Source organism: Copadichromis virginalis, linkage group LG3 (assembly GCF_057382275.1).
Source record: "Copadichromis virginalis isolate Kocher_CV1m ecotype Utaka linkage group LG3, C_Virginalis_male_GT1.1, whole genome shotgun sequence".
Lineage (NCBI taxonomy): Eukaryota > Metazoa > Chordata > Actinopteri > Cichliformes > Cichlidae > Copadichromis > Copadichromis virginalis.
In genome coordinates, this window is record NC_140620.1 from 45,013,072 (window position 1) to 45,032,727 (window position 19,656).

Sequence of the window (19,656 nt, forward strand, 5' to 3'; positions counted from 1 at the left end):
AGAAGCAAAGGAACTTTGCTAAAATGGAATAACTTAGCAGAACTGCAATCACTTAGAGGAAACTGTAAAGCTGAAGCTGTCTGCTGAAAATAGTTGAAAATAGCTGAAGAAGCTGAAGAAATCAAAGTCAGTGTTTAAAAAGTTGTTGAAATTTTAATAACTTTGCAGAAGAACATCAAGTTAGCAAAAATGTAATAACTTAGCAGAAATGCAATAACTTAGAAGAAACATAACAATTCAGCAGAAATGTTGTAGTTTACCAGAAGCTACAACTTAGCAGAAATGTAATAATTTATTAAAAAATTAATAACTTGGCAGAAATATTACAACTTACCAGAACTGCTATAATTTTGCAGAAATGTAATTATTAGGAAAAAAAATGTATACAGATAACAGCTGAAAACGATGACGTAACCTCAAAGTTACTTGTTTAACTGTGAAAAATGACCAGAAACATTAGAAAAGAAAGAAAACCAATTCAATTCAATTTATATAGCAACAAATCACAACAAAAGTCGCCTTAAGGCGCTTCATAGATACAGAGAAAAACCCAACAATCATATGACATATGACCCCCTATGAGCAAGCACTTTGGCGACAGTGGGAAGGAAAAACTCCCTTTTAACAGGAAGAAACCTTCAGCAGAACCAGGCTCAGGGAGGGGCGGCCATCTGCTGCGACCGGTTGGGGTGAGAGAAGGAAGACAGGAATACCAGCCAGCAGATAAACTGATGTGAAACAAAACCAAGGTAAAATTGCAGAATTTACACAGTTGGTGAAAGGTAAAAATGGCAACAAAAAACCCCCAAACAAACAAACAAAAAAAACAAACAAACAACATTTAGTTAATAAGTGCACAAGATGATTCGATGATAAATATGGACAAAATACTGTCAAAATGAAGTCCACATTGTGATATATTTCAGGTGTGGAGAGTCACAGAGCTAAACAATCGATGTGCATATTTAAAGAATCAAATAAAGAACATTGTTGTGGAATAAATTACAGTGAATAATAATCACTGCCCTGCGTTAGAGAGTGACTTATGATGATGTATTAATTGGCTTAACTTTACCTCTAACAGCTTTTCACATAGTGCTGTGACCAGGGTGAAATCCATCATAAAGTAACTGTAAACAGTAGAACCATTAGCATGAATGTTATGGTTCTACTCTGATCAAAACTCAAGTCAGCTGTGTGACCTGATATAAAATGATAAAGAGGAACACATATAAATGACCTTTATGAACTTTTCAAAATGACTTTATATGTCTGACCCATTATCTATATATATTAGAGCAGATGTGGAAAACCACTGTTAGACCTACTCTATACTAACACAAACACAGTCAAAAATTCATTGCTAGTGTGACATGTGGTCCTTTTTGCCTTTGACCAATGATATGCTGGTTACTTGGACCAGTTTAGTATTTGCTGTCACAGAGGAATGTTAACCATAAATCCAAAAGACAAAACTGAAAAAATATGTTAATTGCAAACATGTTTTTGCTTAGTAAGAGGATTGAAATTACATGGAAACTGTCACCTTAAAGCCTCATTGTAAATATCATCACAAACAGATGTTTTCCACACGGTTAACAAAGCTCCACCACATCCAATCACTGCATATAAATCTAAAAGAAAACAACAACAAATAAAATGTAATTAACACAAGTGAAGTCTAAGGAGCTTGGAAAGAAAAGCGTCTGGACTTCTTTGAGTTCCTTGAAGACGTTTCACCTCTCATCCGAGAAGCTTCTTCAGTTCTAAGGGTCAATGGTGGAGAGTCCCAGATTTAAACCCAGTGGGAGTTTCCCCCCAAAGAGGGACAAAGAACCCCCTGATGATCCTCTACCTAATCACATGAGCCAAGGTGTGAAAGTGGGTGTGGGTCCCAATCAGCCAGGGTTTCGGGTGAGCTCATTGTGAAACCTGGCCCCACCCTATCATGTGATTTCCCGAGGTCAGGAAATCACCCACGCCCACTCCCAGGATGTGAGTGGACGTTACGGTGTCTGGGGAGGGAACTCAAAACTGGATTATAGATGGCAGACAGTTGGTGTCGTAAACCACCGCCTCTGTTTAAAGATGGTCGCTCACAGTGGACGTAAATGGCTTCTTTCACTCCTCCATCTGTCCAAAATGTGAACATTGGCATCCTCAAAGACTGACCTTTGTCCTTTAGATGCAGATGAACTGCTGAGTCTTGTCCCGTGGAGGTGGCTCTTCTATGTTGTGCCATGTGCTTGTGAAGTGGCTGTTTGGTCTCTCCGATGTAGAAGTCTGGGCATTCCTCGCTGCACTGTACAGCGTACACCACATTGTTAAGTTTGTGTTTAGGAGTTTTGTCTTTCAGGTGAACCAGTTTCTGTCTGAGTGTGTTACTGGGTCTGAAGTACACTGGGATGTCGTATTTGGAGAAAACTCTCCTGAGTTTTTCTGATACACCGGCTACATAGGGGATGACAATGTTGTTGTGTCTGTCTTTCTTATCCTCCCTCGCTGGTGTCTGATGTTCTTTTCTGTGAAGCTGGAATGCAGGCACACTGGACGAGCTTATTCTAAAAAATACAGAAAAAGGAACATTTTAGTTGTGTTAAGGCCTAAAAACTACAAATAAGTTATACAATGAACAATATTGAAATACCTTATAGGTGCTGCAGGCCATATAACCAGAATCCAGAGCAATCTCACACTCACATGATGGTGAGGAAAGACATGAGCTCTGCAGTGAGGTTTGAATGTCTCAGTTGGAACACTGAAGAACTCAGAAGACAGCAATACCTGCACAGAGAGACAGAGTAGAAAAAGCATAGATTTGTAATCCATAATGTGAATTAAAACTCAAAAAGTGTCAACAAGTATAATCATTTGAGTGTGGAATTATTTATGCAATAAACAGGATTTAAATTAATTAATTGAATTAAAAACACTGACATTTTTTTTAATCAAAGATAAAGAATCATACCGCTCTCTGCTCTGAGGATCACTGAGCATCTCTGACAGGAAATACAGTTTCCTCAGTATGAGTCATCATTGATGGTCTCAGAGGTGTGTAGTGTGGCAGCATGATGATGGTCTCCAGATCAGGCAGGAGGTCAGGTGATGGGTGTGTCATCTTCTCCATTGAAGACACACTGGTATGGCACTTCATAACACAGCAGTCTCCTTGTGGCATGTAGTTATCTGTGCAGTCCAGCACTGATGGATCAGGTTTGGCTCAGCAGTTCATGAAGATGGTGTCTGAAAAAATATATCTAACAAAACACGTGCTTATAACACCACCCACCCAGCTCAGCCCCCAAGTGTCTATATAATGCTGGTATGGGGTGTCGGTTACTAAGTCTAATTAGTGCATCAGAAAGCGGGGGCTACACCTAAAGCCCACACTTTTTGATGTCTTTGTTTATTAGCAGCTTTTTCCAGCTGCTCAGAGAATTCTGACTTGGCCTTTATCCACCCAAACCCAAACCCACCCGGATAAAGGCCAAGTCAAACTCACACACCATACCAGCATTACATAGACACTTGGGGGCTGATCTGGGTGGGTGGTGTTAAACTGTAGTCGGGAACTTTCAGAAAACTATCCATTTACTTCTAAATCAGTTTTTATACATATTCTGTAAGCTGTACTAATGTTTTTCTCTACATAATGTATCATTATAGACATCTCTGGTAGCCTAAAGATAGTTTATAACTTTTGACATTTTTTACCTGTAAAACATGATAAGCAAAAACTCATTCATCACAAAAACTTTTGATTCTACAAAAGCTACTATAATCAAGAAAATATAATTGTCTGTATTTATTCATGTGACCCATAATAAATACCTGCATTTATGTGGGATTTATTTATTTACTATTTCATATTTTCAAGCCCTTGGAGGGGAAGATCTCGTTTGTTGAGCTACATACGTCACAGTAAAAAGATTTAGTCATTTAAAACATGAGAATAAAAGAAATGATGTTGGTTTAATAAATGTTGCAGCACATTTCAGATCAGAGGTGCATGATAGCAGATGTTCTCTGCTCTGCATGAAGTTCAGCAATGATTTGGTGAAATGATTAATAACATTGCAATAAGAAAGGGTCTTCTTACAGACAGAGTAGGGAAGACAATTTTTTCAATGAAAAATATTTTTCATGCTCTACAATCAGTAAACTCTGTAACAAACATGATCTGTAATTGTTTCAAAACTCACCAGACGACTTCATGATTGGCTCGAGGACAGGACACAAAACACAGGGTTGTGGTAACTGTAATATGATCTCAGAACACCTGAATATAGACATTTCTGTGGCTGAGAAATAAAAATGAGGTCAAGCAGGGTGTTCTTGTCTGTAGTGCCAGAAGTGATCAGCTGTGAATACCCTCTCGACTGAAACTGCTCCAGAATCTGTTTTCTTCCACTCTGCAACTGGTTCTCATTAAAATCTCCACACACAATGATTGGGTGACAGTCCATTATTTCAAGTGAATCTAAAAGACTTACCAGGTTTTGCATGAATGGTGTCAAACTGTAGTCAGGGGGTCTGTACACAACAGCAATGAGTGCAGGGAATGGAGCCTGAACCTTCAACACTAAAAACTCAAGATCAGTGACATTATGCAGATACTGTTTTACCTGAACCTGAAAATGATTCCTCAAATACACAACAACTCCCCCACCACTTCTGCTGGCCATGTGAGGAAAGTTTGTGTAGGACACATGTCTGTTGCATTTGAACATGGTGTAGCCATCCAAATGAAGACTGTCTGCAACAAAGGAGCCTTGAAGGTGAGACTCAGTGAGACACAAAACATCTGCTAAACACATTTCATGATGACTCTTGATGTCACTGATGTGAGATGGCAAACCCTCCGTATTGTGATGGATCAGTGTAAGAGTGTCAAGTCTGCTGGCTGTTTCTCTGACCTGAAGAAGAGGCATCATTTCCTCAACACTGGCTTGTCTCATGGTTTGGAGCGCTGCAGTTACCTCGGGATTGGCATAAATCTTTTTCTCATCCAAGTCCTGCAAATAGAGTCCACTGAGAGATGTCACCCTGCTGAGAGCAACGTAAGCCATACCTGGTTCAAAAATGTTCTTCATTGAAACTACAGCTGTCTGTGTTGTAAGACCCTGAGTTTTGTGAATTGTGCAAGCGAATGCTAGCTTTACAGGAAACTGTCTGCGTACTGCTCCTTTAAACTTCAGACTCTCCTCTGCTCTCTCAATGTAAACCAGATCATCAGAAGCTGCATTAGCACTGCGGTTGTGTCTCATAGGCTGCCGGTTGTCCATCCTGAGCCCCAGTTTAATTATGTGTCCATCATTTTCAGATCTCACCACCTTTACCAGTATACCAAAAGCACCGTTGACCAAACCGTTTAGTGTGTCCAAGTTTCTGGTCAGCATGACTCGAGCTCCTTCAGCAACATTCAGAGTGTCAGGTAAATCATTTCTCCCACCTGTAAATGGTTTGTCTCTTCGTTCCATTCTGCCTGTACATTTATCCTTCTGGAAATCGTCTGCATTGATGATTATGATGTTTGAATGAAGCTTCTTCAGGGTATCTGTGTTGTGGGATTCCACATTCTTGTTGGTGGCATAAATGTGTAAGACCTCAGTTGGACATTCTTCTGGTGCAGTCACAGCCTGTGACAACAAATCTCTGTCGCACTGAGAAAGCTCATCTGTCTTTTCTTTGACTCTAATCCTGTTCAGCATCTCTGCAAAGGCCACATCATCTTTCTGACGCATGATCTCGGTTAGAGTGATCATCTGAAAATGTTCCTGCCATAGGTCAATCTGTTCTGGATCGTAAACACAGAGAGGTTTAGACTGTCGCACTGGTGGCAGCTGGTAAAAATCTCCAACAGCTAAAACTGACATTCCACCAAAAGGTCTCTGAGTGCCTTTGATTTGTTTCAGTCTTGCGTCCACATAAGCAAAAAGGGGTTTTGAAACCATTGAAATCTCATCAATAACAATAATTTCAGCATTCATCAGCTCAGATCTGACTTCATCCAGTTGGTTACCAAGTCCTTGAATGGGTGGTTTCAGACTCCTGGGTAGTTTCAGTAGAGAATGTAATGTAGAGCCATTGATAGAAAAAGCTGCTGTACCGGTAAATGAAGTCAGTAAAACAGTTGGATTTGATATGTCAGCTTCTTCTGCATTAGCAGGCAGTCTGCTCAGGATCTTTGATGCTTCAGAATGAATACACTTAATCAGATGTGACTTTCCAGTTCCTGCACCACCGTTGATATAGAAGAAAAATGGATCTGGGTTCAAACCACAAACTCGCTGAATACACCAGTCTCTTATGGCATAGAACACGCAGGCCTGCTTCTGGTTCAGATTCTGATACATTACACGTACCACGGCTGGATCTACTGCAGGTTGTTCTCTGATGGCTCTGATCTCTGTTACAGCATCAGACTGACGACTGTAGTCGGGGACATTCTCCTGTTCGTTCTCATCATCAGAATGTCTCTCAGGAAGATTCTCATCACATTGCAGCCTCACAACTTCAGATTCAGGAGCAAGATTACACCATTCATCAATCACAACATCCCTATTTTGTTCAAACTCTTCCAGTGCACTCTCAATATCCTCAGAGTTCTTCTCATACTTGTCTTTATTTCTTTTCACAACCCTTTTCACAGACTCACTGTGGTCTGAACATGGAAGTCGTACAAAACCTGAGTTGTAGAAGGACTGATAGGTTTGGAACCCTTGTGGTTTCAGTTCCTGCTCTGATCTGTGTGGAAGGTAAAGTCTCAACAGTCGACCATAATATTGCTCAGGATCTTTTTCCTGTGAACAGTGGTAATATCTGATTATAGCTGGTTTATCATTCTTTCGCCTTTGTACAAATCCAAGCTGGTTTAGAAGAGGAAGCACATCTTTTCCTTCATTTGGACCACTCACCAACCTGCACAAGGCAGCAAAATCAGCCAGCGACATTTCCTCATATTCTGGGGTCTCAGGTCTGCATTTGTATTTATCACTCAAACTTGTCATCCAAATATTACAACTGTCGTGTGTTGTGCTTTCCAGGAAGCTCATGGGCCGACTCATTTTTACTGGGTTATCATCCGTTGGTACAAATACAACACTGCGGGAACATTTTTTCATTTTTAGGCCACAGACTCGAGTCACACACTCCTGTGCGCTGATTTCTCTCTTTTTTGAGTAAGCCTGCATCACAGCTCTCATTTCATCACACTCATTGACGGTGTTCTTATCAGAGTTGTCAATAACTGTCTTCAGGTATTCAGAGAGGCCAGATTCTTTCTTTGTTATATATTTACAGAGGTATTCTATACATGAATAGGCATTCAAAATGAATGAGACATCTAAATTAGAGTTCCAGGCTTCAAGCAGGTCTGGGTTGTAATTGTTGATCCAACACTCATTTGGGTCACGTTTCAGAATCAGAGCTGTTTTCTTGTTTATGTCTTGGAGGCATTGTTCATACTCATTCATTGTCAAGTTGCATCGTGACAGAATCTGCTCTATGGTGAGGGAAGCAGCTTCAGGTTCCTTCAGTAGGTTCAACAAAGGTCTGAGTTTGGCTTTTGCAGCTTCAGTGTCTGAATCCTCATCCTGTCTCACAATCATTGTTCTTGTGGCTGGTGGTTTGGGAAACCCAAATCTACAACCAGAGTTCACACTCTTAAAGCATGTCTTTGTGTGGTTTTTGCTGTGCTTTTGTAGCTCAGTGACTTTTTTGTGCAGTTCAGGTTGTTTTTCTGGATCAGGGAGTTGAGCTGAGATGTATCTGTCAACAAAGTCACAGACAGTTTGGTCGTCATCCACATCTGCTTCTACCTTTTCTCGAATCCACAGCAACATGTGTATATGTGGACTACCTCTGTGCTGGAACTCAACTCTGTAAAAGTAATCAATGATCTCACCAAGGGGCTGTGCAGGAGAAAAAAGCAAATCTCTGAACAAAGCCTCAACACGTTTATCAAACATTCGCATGGTGGTTACTGGATTTGATCTTAGAATTTCACACTTTTCTGACCAGTCCAGGGCTTCAAAATCAACCTCTTCACCTTGCTGTCTCTTTATTGCTTGAATCACTTCAGGCCATCTCATCTCAGCAGCAGAGAAAGTGACAAAGAACTGAGGTGTTCCTATTTGGCGAACCATGCTGAATAGATCTCTGGTAGTTTTCTGCCAGTAAGCTGGAGTTCCTCTGAGTGGCTGCATAAATCTGATTGCATCTTTATTTCTTACCAGCTTCTCTACTTCTGTCTTACTTTGTAACATTCCTGATGTGATTTTGCGTCCATCTTTGGTCATAGTTTTACCTTTCCTTAGCTGTATTGTCATGCTGGAATTAGCCAAGTGTATTTCAGTGACAAACTGTGAGAAAAACAGGTAATTTGTGTCTTTAGCAAATCTTGCATCAATGTTGAAAAGCCTTGACTTGAAGTAAGCACTTGGTGTGAGTTTAAGACGTCTCTTTTCATCCAGTGTATTCTGACCAGTAGGAAACTGCACAGGAAATGCCATGGCTTCCAAATGAGGAGTTCTGAAGAAGCTAACAGGATTGTTTCTTTCTGCAGGAGCCACACAATATGTGTTATCAGTGAAACAGAGAATCTCTTCTGAAATGTCTACAGGCTGCAGACAACTTTCTAGAGCAAAACCTCCATTGTTCAAATCACTTTCTGGTTCATCTGGATTTTGTTCCTCTGGTTGTTCATCACAGGATTGCATATTAATATCTTGGTCACTTTGAGACTCACTTTCACACAAAAGGGCATCTTTTTCATAGTTGTCAATTTCCATTAAATCTGCTTCATTATAATCATCACTTGCCATGCTGGCTTCATCACTGCTGTCATCATCAGGTAACGTTGGATCACAAAGCAATGCATCATCTCTGATAATAATATCTGTGTACTGTGGATGAATTTGTTTCAGTTTACGCAGAGCTTGAATGAGTTTAGACCAGGTGACAGTCTGGAACAGCTGATGGCCTTTGTAGCACAGTCGTCTTTTCAGCTTTATCCTCATGATCTGTGATTGGCTTCTGATCCTCGGTAAAGAGTCAACTGTTTGTTGGACCTCAGATGGTACACACACCACATTACCACGTATGAGTCTCTGTCTCCCCTTTGGAAGAGGAATAATCTTAGCAAATGGTATGCATTTGGCAATCAGATGTCTCTCCAGAATGTTGAGATCACAAAGTTCATCTGGAATATCCTGCAGTTCTAAACCATTAACAGCAGCAAGCCTGGGCATGCATCCACTTTTGAGGGAACTGTGACATGTGTGACAGATATACTCTTTTTTTCTCTCAACAGGAAAGCTGCAGTGATCATGACATGCTTCATCACACACATGAACAAATTTACCAGTTAGGCACTGATGAGCTACAGTCTGGTGTTTTGAGTAATTTTCTCTTTTGCAGATTTTCACCTGATTAGGAAAAGAAGCTTTTAGACAAACAGTACAAACATAAGATGGTGCTGACTTAATGTTTGATCTGAAACGAGATATGGCCTCATTCATTAAAGTGTTCTCTGGATGACACTGTAAACTCTCAGCTGGTCGATGCATCTGGCGATATTTCCGTTTTATGTTCATTGCACATCTGATATTATGCATCTGTCTGAAAGAAAAACTGTTCCAATATTTTACTCTCATTCGTTCTCTCATATTGCCCTTGTGTTGTTGCTGAAATTGTTTTTCTTCTCCATACCGCTTTGTCATATAAGATCGTTTTTTCTGTTTAAAATCTTCGCTTTTTTTAATATAGGTTATATACATATGACCTCATGTAAGCTTTATGTTTCTCTCTGAATACAGCACAAGTTCTGTATATTCTTCTTATACGCTCTTTCTGCTTATCTCTGAATATGGGAGACTCTCTATATGTTCTTGTTACACGTTCCTTCTGCTTTTCTCTGAATAGGGGATTGTCTTTATATGTCCTTATGACACATTCTCTTTTTCTCTCTCTAATTTTAGCACTTTCCCTATACATCTTTCTAAAATGTTCTCTCTGTTTCTCCTTATAGGTAGCATTTAATTTATACAGTTCATTTTTGTACATGCTCTTTTTCTGTCTGTGATCAGGATCATTACACTTCTTAGTTGAGTTTTTTTTCTTTGTCTTGAAGCTTTCATCAAACCTGTACATCTGCCTTTCTTTCGTCTTCTGATTTTCCTTTCTCTGTGGTAGCTTTTGTTGGGTCAATAATCTTCTCCTCATTTTTTGCCTTTCATGTTTACTATATTTCAGCAGTTTATCTGAGAGTTCCTGTGTTATCTTAGTTGAACTGGAGGCACTGTTTGAATCATTCTGAGGAACAGAATCTGATGTTACCTGAGTGTCTCTTACAGAAGATGCAGAGGTTTCTATTTCGAAATAATCAGAAGGACGATTGTTCAGCTCAGCAGCTGGCTCATTTGAATAATCCACTCTGGATGACATCACTTCAGTAGCTAAAGTGTCGGCCACAGTGTTCGGTGTCTGCTCAGTGGACTTTGGAGTTTCAAATTCAGGTTCATTTAAAGCTGGTGCTGGAACAGTTGTAGCTGTTTGTCTGTTTTCATCAGCATCTCTTTGGTCAGCAGCGTTTTCACTGTGAAACTCGATGGGCTGTAGCTCATAAGTGCAGCTTGGTGCGATGCTAAACATTCTGTACAAACGTTTGATCCTGTCAATCATGTCATTAAGACGTGTGAACTTCAACATAACTGCAGTTCCACCACTTACACTTAGCGACAATGGCATACCAGTAGACTTACGTGGGTGAGGGTCAAAATATGCATATTCACCTGAAGTCAGCCTGCTAACAGCGATGACTGTTCCTCCCATGACTAGCAAAGCATAGCGAACGTCTGAAGCCAAACACTGTAGTCCCTGTTCAAGGCTCGGAAAGTGATCTGTACCATCAAATGTGCCGTAATGAGCAAACTGAGACATGTCGACTTGATACTCGTGTCTGCGGCTGGTAACAACTGAAGGAAGTTCATCGCAGGCTAGAAACACACTGTTCACAAACCTCAGTCTGGCATCTGAATAGACGGCATGGCCTTTGTCCAACACACGGTTTAGATCTGCTCTGGTAATAAATTCATCCTCGTGTAAGAATGACAGGAAAACCAAACTGTTAGCCATGCATTGCTGATTCCGGTACTTTCCATACCTAGGAGCGGCCTGGCTTCGGGAAGCACAGACGCTACTCACTCGTGGACTTTCACTGTTTGTAACCTGTACATGAGACTGTCCTGGAGCTTGTCCATCATGCTGTGTTTGTACAGTTAGCTGGGGTTCAGTCTGGATTACCTGCATAACTTCAGGCTCTGGGACAGACACTGAGGGAACACTTCTTTTTACCACATCTGCATAAGACACTGTGGCTGTCTCTCCATCATGCTGTGTTTGTACAGTTAGCTGGGGTTTAGTCTGGATTACCTGCATAACTTCAGGCTCTGGGACAGACACTGAGGGAACACTTCTCTTTACCACATCTGCATAAGACACTGTGGCTGTCTGAACACTGCTCTGCACTTCTGTGCTGGGAAAAGCTGAAACACACACCTTTACCTGCTCACTGCTCTGAGAAACATTCACCTGTTCTTTCTGCTTTTGCCATCTAAGCTTCAAGGACTGCGACCTTTGACTTTTTCTTGGCATTTTGCTGAAGTACAATCTGGAGCTTATATGTGGTTATACACAAATATAAACAAAACTGAACCTTGAAACACAGAAAAACTTATAACTCCTCAAGTTACTGTTAAATCTGAGAAATGTACTATTATACTATAAAATGTTTTTATGAATATATGAATAGATGTTAAAAAGCTGATTTGTACTCCAAACTCAAAATAAAGGAAATTCAAAGTTCTCTGGAAACAATTTGGTCCGTTTTATTGTACCTCTTTTAGAAACGGGGTTTCTTCAGCTGGATGTTCTGCAGCAGTCAGGAAACAGGAAGTCTGGGTCCTCAGGCACTTCTCGATGACAATACTGACTGAATACTTACACTGAGTGACAAAATGGGTTAGTCCTTAAATAATAATACTATAAACTTGCAGTCAAATGTTATAGCCAATGAAACAGACTAACAGACTGGATCTGATTTATTATTTATCTGAATGTATGTATTACAAAATAGCCAGATTATCTTATTACAAATAAACTTATAAAAAGGTGATATTTTATACAATTGATCAAAGTAAGCCAAACTAGCAGTCCAAACTAAAGTCTAATGCGAAATTAAAATGACAAATGTAGGGCTGTGTAAGTAGTTTCTACTATAAGTTCTACTGTACTGTAATTCTACTACTGTATATTCAACTTGTAATTTAAAGCAAAATGACTGAATGTGAGAGAGCTTAATGACAGGAAAGAAAGAGCAGTGAGAGCAGAGATCTCTCAGAATTCTGTAACAGATAGATCAAGTTCTGGTAACTTGGATTTCTGAAAATTGGATTCTGAAAGGATTCTCAAAACTTGGATTCTCAAATTAGATAGAGCAGTAGAGATAGAGGGATACAAGATGGAATGGCTTTCAAATTAGATAGAGCGGTAGGGATAGAGGGATACAAGATAGAATGGCTTTCAAATTAGATAGAGCGGTAGGGATAGAGGGATACAAGATAGAATGGCTTTCAAATTAGATAGAGCAGTAGGGATAGAGGGATACAAGATAGAATGGCTTTCAAATTAGATAGAGCAGTAGGGATAGAGGGATACAAGATAGAATGGCTTTCAAATTAGATAGAGCAGTAGGGATAGAGGGATACAAGATAGAATGGCTTTCAAATTAGATAGAGCAGTAGGGATAGAGGGATACAAGATAGAATGGCTTTCAAATTAGATAGAGTTGGGAGAGTGATAGGATAGACAGAATTGCTTATAATGATAGAGAGAGAGAGAGGATCTTCTGCAGCAGGTCACCTGTAAGACACAAAAGGCATGGAATTAGTCATATTTCCAACATGCTTGGATTTACCCTATTCTTCAGACTATATGGCACACCTAAAATCCTGTCATTATCTCAAAAACATACAATGTGCCTAGCGTATCGATTCTGGTTATGCTTACTGACCTCAAACGGGATTTCTGTGGTACACAGCGCTCAAAATTCTGTCAAATATTTTAGTAAGACTTCGTAAGCTACAAAGCTGCGCTGCTTGATGTATTGTCAGAGCATTATGGCTACCATAGTCAGGACCCTCGCAGAGTAATTCGTACGGTGCTTCAACATAACATTATGGTGTGTGTGTACAAGGACCTGGCACGTGCTAAGAGACATGCTTAAGAAGCAGATTTCAAACTGATCAACCCATGAAGAGTTTGATGGATTTGTGGATGAGGAATGAACTGAAAAAGTGAGTGTATTGTTCTGTATTTTATGTGTTACAACTGAACAGTGTTGAGAGTTGTTTGTGAATGACTTGAATAAAGTTTGACTTATCTGACTGTTTGTTTGGCTTAATCTGCCTTAAAAACAGGCTTGTTTATTGACATTATGCCTTATAATCTCAAAAATACAATACATGTAGGGCTTTAAATACTAAAGACTTCTACAGTAAATTATTGGACTGAACAGAATGACAATGTTTAACAAATGATGGTGGAACTGTTATAAGGACATTTTTACATTCTATTAAAACAATAAACTAAGTCTATAAACTCAAACTAAGACGTGCTGCTACAGTAACTTACTGTAAATATTAAATGGTCCAACAAAACCAACACACTGAGGTTACAGCACAGTTTCAGGTCACTCTGTATGAATTTTGGCAAAATGAGAAATTTGGAGACAGCTAGTTTCTACACAGCAGTTTCTACATATTTCAGTCACATTTGGGGCATGTTTGATGCACAGCAATAAGCACTACACTAAATCTATAATAAACTTATCATAGCTGATATAAAGGCCTAATTAGCAAAATTTAGTATGATGATCATTTCTTTGTAGATCATTTCATGATAAAAAGAACAGAAGTGAGTGTTGTATCTGAGCTGTTGCATGTAAGATCTTTGCTGGACATTCCCACATTTCTTAAACAAACAAACATGACTTTCAGACAGTTCATCTTTTGTAAATTAGGCCAGGATTATTTTCAAAAAACAGCCTTGATAAAAATATCAGGCCACTATAAAATGTCTTATGTTTATGTTTTCATCCCACCTATACTTTGCAAGTCATTATGACAAATTACAAAAAGCAGTTTTTAGGCAGTGATTTAAGGGAAGAAGCTTTTGAAATCCACAATGCCCTACCACCAGTGGTCTCAAACTCTGGTCCTTAAGGCCTGGTGTCCAGAAACTTTTCTATGTGTCCCTGTTGCAACACACCTGAATAACATTAGTAGGTCATTAGCAAAACTCTACAGAACCTGACTGCATGCTGAGGTGGTAATTCAGGAATTTGATTCATGTTATAGCAGCTCATGAGTGAATGAACATGATGCAATGAAAGTACTTTTAGAAGTACATTTTTCCAAACACTTAAATTACTTACATTTGAGTAGTCTTAGGGGATGCCACTTCAGCACACAGTCAAATTCTATACTCTCACTAATGACCTACAAATGTTATTCAGGTGTTTTGTAACAGGGACACGTGGAAAAGCTTCAGGACACCAGCACTTGAAGAGTGGAGTTTGAGACCCCTGTCCTATGTGAATATTTAATTGTCCCTAAACTGCTAGTTGTGAGCTGCTCTAATGTGAAACAAACACATATAGTTCTGTAAAGGTTTACAAAGAGACTACTAAGGATCTGGAGACCTCAGAAAACAGAAACCCTCCCAGATGTTGTAGCTGAACATGCAAAAACAAGTTGCCTAATAATATCTCGATGATAACCAAGAGCTGTGCTGACTAACTGCACTAAACTGAATCATCTATAGTGAGAGAAAAACACCAGCATTAAAGTCAAACATGGTGCTGTTACTGTGATGTCCCAGAGTTCCTTTACTACTTCAGGACCTACATCAACTCATCAGGTCCTGGGCTTAAGTTTAATCACACTTAGGATCTGAAGCACACAAGCAAGTCCAATTGAATGAATGAAACAAAACACATGGTGTAAACTAATCAGTCTGGACTTTAATGAAATTAAGATACGTGGTATGACTTGAAAACCCTATATTGGGCCTTAATTAAGACTTTTTTCTTTTCTTTTTTTGCCTGTCCTGTTTGGATCTAATTATGACAATTCTGAAATTATAGTGGACCAAAATCAACCAGTGATGTAAACCAGTCATTACCAGTTACTGTAAATGCTTGATGGTAATTGTTGCTATCAGGGCATCCACAGCTGGGTATTAGAGACCAACATGTTTTTACATTAGACCAGGTTGTTCTGGTTCAAAAATGAAATCATCACTTTAAAACTGCTTTTTGTATTTATCCAGGTCATCCTTGTTAGATGATTTGAAACATGTGAAAAAAGCATAAACAAAATAAATCTGCAAGGAAGAAAGACCTTTCTCAGCACTGTACCGCAGACAAAACCTTTACTTACCAGACTTGCGACGATCAGATCAGTATCCTAGAGAAAGGAAACAACACATCAGATCACTGTTTAATGACTTACACTGTTGAACCTCTTCGCACACAATCCAATTTACTGTGACATGAAATAACTAGTAAAATCCTCAATTTCTTCAAGCCTTTATGAACTCACTGTAGTCTAAAGAGGACAAACTTCAGTTACAGAGTCTCACATGGTGATAACATGTGTAATAAAGGCATGCATACTACAGAAGTGCAAAAAAGAGGCACCAATATTTGTTGGTACAGATTATGGCTTTTTAGCTCCATCATTTTCTATCACAAGTCAGTGCTTAATAAAGTGTGAAAAAACCACAACTGTTAGAATCAACGGAAAACCTCATTAGGTTTTAGTTCTGATCTGAATATGTAAATCCTAAAATACATGTAAATTCTGACATGTTATAGTAACAACAGTGGCACACCATTTTTGCAATTACAAAAATTATAATAAAGAGTCCTTCCATTGTACCTGTTGGCAGGAATCTTTTTGTATTTTTCAATATTTCCCTTTTATATAAAATTTTAAACACATTGTATCAAGCAAATTATTAAGAAACTGATTTAAACTTATTGTATATAAATTACACACAGGCTTTAACATACACAACATTGCCTACTCACAACTCTGGTCCTCTGAGTTTTTTATTATTGCTTAAATGTTTAACCTACCACTTCTGTTCACTCAGGCAAAAATACTTCTATAGTGGTCTGACTTTAATGTAATACATAAGCAGAATATGAGTGAAGATATAAATCAACAACTGTGGTGCTCTGCTACGTAAATCCACAAACAAACGGAGAACACAAACAACTGTATAAAAACAGTTGTTTGTGTTCAAACATAAAAATCAGACACAAATGGCCTGTTAAACTTCAGGGACAGTCAGAGGTCATGTGTGGGGCCTTTGCTGCTACAAGGTATAAATTCTGACCATTTGATTTTGCCCATCAATAAATGGTAATGTCACAAAAACCAAACTACGTTAGGTAAGTTGCTAAACATGTTACACAGTGACAATGTCATATTACTGCAGTTACAATTGCTGCTTACTTACCAGCAAACGCAAAACCAAAGTTCTGTTTCACTCTGTAACAAAAGAACAAAAATACAGAATCAGACAACTAAAATCAGCATCAGAGTCAATACTGCATCACAATCTGTAGTGAAAAAAAAAATCTGTTAAATTCTTTGTTTACAACAGCTTTACTATAAACACCCCATCTTCTCTTTCTGCACCTTATTAAAGATTTCTGTCTTTATTAAGGTGATGTGTCGTTTTATCAATCTGCAATAAGCCACAGAAATTCCTCATTAACGTAAAGCTCTAATACTTTGGTGCTATTACATAACACATCAGATACCACAAGCAAGGATTTGCTCGCACTGCACACTTGATCAAATGATAACATCACAGTTTCAAAGCATGCAACAATCACAAATAATACTTGATACTATAAATGCTTGATGGTAGTTCTTCGTATCAGGGCTTCCACAGCTGGGTATTAGAGACCAGCATGTTCTCACATTAGAACAGATAGCTTTGGTTTGGTTTTCTCTGCTTCATACGTGAAATCATCACTTTAAAATGCTTTTTTGTATTTATTCATATCATCCCTGTTAGATGATTTGAAACATGTGACAAAAAAGCATGAACAAAATAAATCTGCAAGGAAAAAAAAAGACTTTTCCCAGCACTTTACCTCAGACAAAATGAACTCACTTTAGTCTAAAGAGGGCAACATTTAATTGCAGAGTCTCAAATGGCCTTAACATGTGTAATAAAAACAATAATTACTACAGAAATGCTTTGATAAGCCTTTAAAATTAAAATTAGACATAAATGGCCTATTAAACTTCAGGGACATTTTTAGGGACACTCAGAGATCTATTGGGGGGGCTTTACTGCTTATAAATCCTAAATGTGTTTTTGCCCATGAGCAAATGGCAAGATATCACAGAAAGCCAAACTATGGTATATAAATTGCTAAACATGTTACACAATCCCAATTTCATATTGCTTCAGTTACAATCACTGTTTACTTACCAGCAAAGGCAAAACCAAGCTTCTAGTTCACTCTGTGTAACAAAAAACAAAGAGCAAAAATACAGGATCAGAAAACTCAAATCAGCATCAATACTGCATCACTCTCTGTTGTCAAAAAGATTCACTAAACTTCTTTGTTTACTACAGCTGGAATACAAACAACAACTCTCCTCTGTTTTCTTTGGTCTACCTCTCATTTAAGATTGCAAAACACTCATACATGAAAAACTGCACGATGTATATTTTTAAGGCTTTAATATTTGAGGTGGTCTGCATTCAAATTCTACTTCCTAAAATATTATCAACTGCACATAGTATCATTAAATATGCTGTAGTTTTTAAATAAATATCTATGTACCATACTAATAATAATATACTGCCATATTTTATTTATGTGAAGGTGGGCTGTTGTTTATTTCATTAATTTTCCACAAAGTCAGAATTTAAACTGTGCTGCAGATTTAGGTTGGCACAAACAAGCCTTGTTAAACAGTTCTTAAAAATTAAAGTCTACAAATTAGGAGTTCTTATTATTCTTGGGCTATGTCCACATGTACACAGGTACTTTTGAAAATGGAGATTTTTCTATCCGTTTGCACCTTTCGTCCACACTTAAACGGCGTTTTCGGTCACTGAAAAACTAAAAACGCTTGCCAGGATATTTTTGAAAACTTTGTTTTTGCATTTATGTGTGGACAGGGAAACTGAGAAAACGCAGCGCCTTTTTTGACGTCACACTGTGCGCCACGTTATTGTTTCAGTGAAATGCATTTCTACAATACGGTTACTGTTAATTGTTCTCTCTGCAGTGTTTAAATGCTTACATATACACACACAGTTACTGTCCCCCGACACATATGACTCGGTTCTGCTTTTATGCCCCATCTTTGTTTGCTATTTCCCACCGAGGCTTCTAGACTTTTCTGATTGGCCAACATTTCTACACGGTTAGGAATATATCGCCACCTGTTGCTTTGGTATGTTCCTAGCAGAGTTTTCCTTCATTTCTGCATTTACGTGTGGACGGGATTGTTTTTTAAAACGAAAACGTAAAGTCTCAGTTTTCAAAAATACCCGTGTATGTGGGGACATAGCCTATGTTTAATCCCCAGTTTCTCCCCCCCTCCTTTCTCTTAATTAATCCACAAGACCTGCACACACGCGACTCTTTTTCTCCCGTGTTCGGTCAGAGGCGGTAAAATGGCTCCTTTGATCTTGCCGACAGCTGACACTGAATCTAAGATGGCGGTTTGTTTAAAACTTTACAGCATAAAGAATGAGGCTGTTTTAACCAACTGATTTGTGAAGAGAACTAACTGCACCTTATTTAACAGACTGAGAAACACGAACACACCAAATGTAATTAATAAAACAACACAATAACCGTGGTTTACCGTCAAATCTTCATTTCACACTGGGCTCATAAGAAGGCTAGTCGTTAGCATTGGGTTGTTAGCTTTAGCTCATCAAACACTGCTTTTACATACAAAAATGACAACTTTTCACTAAAAAGCAACCATTGTGTTACTTTAACATGAGTTATACCTCGGCTGGCTTTATAAATCACTAACAAGAACTTGTTAAATCGCGCAAACAGAGTATAGACATTTAGGAGAGGAGAGGAGAAGCAGAGGCGCAGCACTCACCCAGAGCGGACTCAACGAAGTGTTCAGAAAGGCGGATGTCCGGCAGTCAGGTAAAAGATGAGGCGTTCACGGGTCGTAGGAAATTCCAGTATTACACACAATGGGCATTGTAAACATAAAAAATGTAGGTAATTTTAAATATTTTATACAATATCTATTTGCTACAGAAAAAAACTAGCAGAACTTTAATTCTATAAGTTAAATAAATATTATTAGAAGGCTCTTCTCCTGAACACCAACACCAAATAGCTGGTGATAGAGTTCACCAGACCTAAAAAAAAACAAACAAAAAAGACAACCAGTCCAGGACAGTCTGCAAAGATGTTTTAAAGACAATATATTTATATATATATATATATATAAACCTTATCCAGTAAGGATTCCCCTCAAACAAATGACCATAATTTCCTAACCGTAAGGGCTTGAACAGTCA

The 19,656-nt window shown here is 38.6% G+C and overlaps 1 protein-coding gene across 5 annotated transcripts; it reads right to left on the reverse strand.

Moving 5' to 3' along the window:
• Positions 1 to 127: 127 nt before the first annotated feature.
• On the reverse strand, positions 128 to 19,273 carry LOC146714970 (ATP-dependent DNA helicase PIF1-like). 5 transcript variants are annotated; one of them, XR_014918890.1, is made up of 8 exons: positions 19,224 to 19,273; positions 17,578 to 17,609; positions 16,588 to 16,619; positions 15,501 to 15,527; positions 11,898 to 12,921; positions 2,969 to 5,015; positions 2,648 to 2,784; positions 128 to 2,561 (listed from the first exon to the last, which is right to left on the reverse strand). XR_014918890.1 is itself a non-coding variant. In XM_085451329.1 (5 exons), exons 1-2 carry the CDS (start codon positions 5,874 to 5,876, stop codon positions 4,646 to 4,648), a joined length of 1,071 nt encoding a protein of 356 aa, XP_085307455.1. In that variant the 5' UTR covers positions 5,877 to 5,915; the 3' UTR covers positions 128 to 2,561; positions 2,648 to 2,784; positions 2,969 to 4,533; positions 4,626 to 4,645. The 5 variants fall into 5 exon arrangements, 4 of the variants coding, with proteins under 4 accessions (XP_085307455.1, XP_085307454.1, XP_085307453.1 ...); XM_085451329.1 differs by lacking the exons at positions 11,898 to 12,921; positions 15,501 to 15,527; positions 16,588 to 16,619; positions 17,578 to 17,609; positions 19,224 to 19,273 and having other exon boundaries at positions 2,969 to 4,533; positions 4,626 to 4,756; positions 4,917 to 5,915; XM_085451328.1 differs by lacking the exons at positions 11,898 to 12,921; positions 15,501 to 15,527; positions 16,588 to 16,619; positions 17,578 to 17,609; positions 19,224 to 19,273 and having other exon boundaries at positions 2,969 to 4,756; positions 4,917 to 5,915.
• Between the last annotated feature and the right edge of the window lie 383 nt (positions 19,274 to 19,656).

Bases quoted from the DNA above. Each gene is read 5' to 3' on its own strand.
- LOC146714970 (XM_085451326.1), bottom strand. From the start codon at position 5,876: ATGTCAGTTTTAGCTGTTGGAGATTTTTACCAGCTGCCACCAGTGCGA.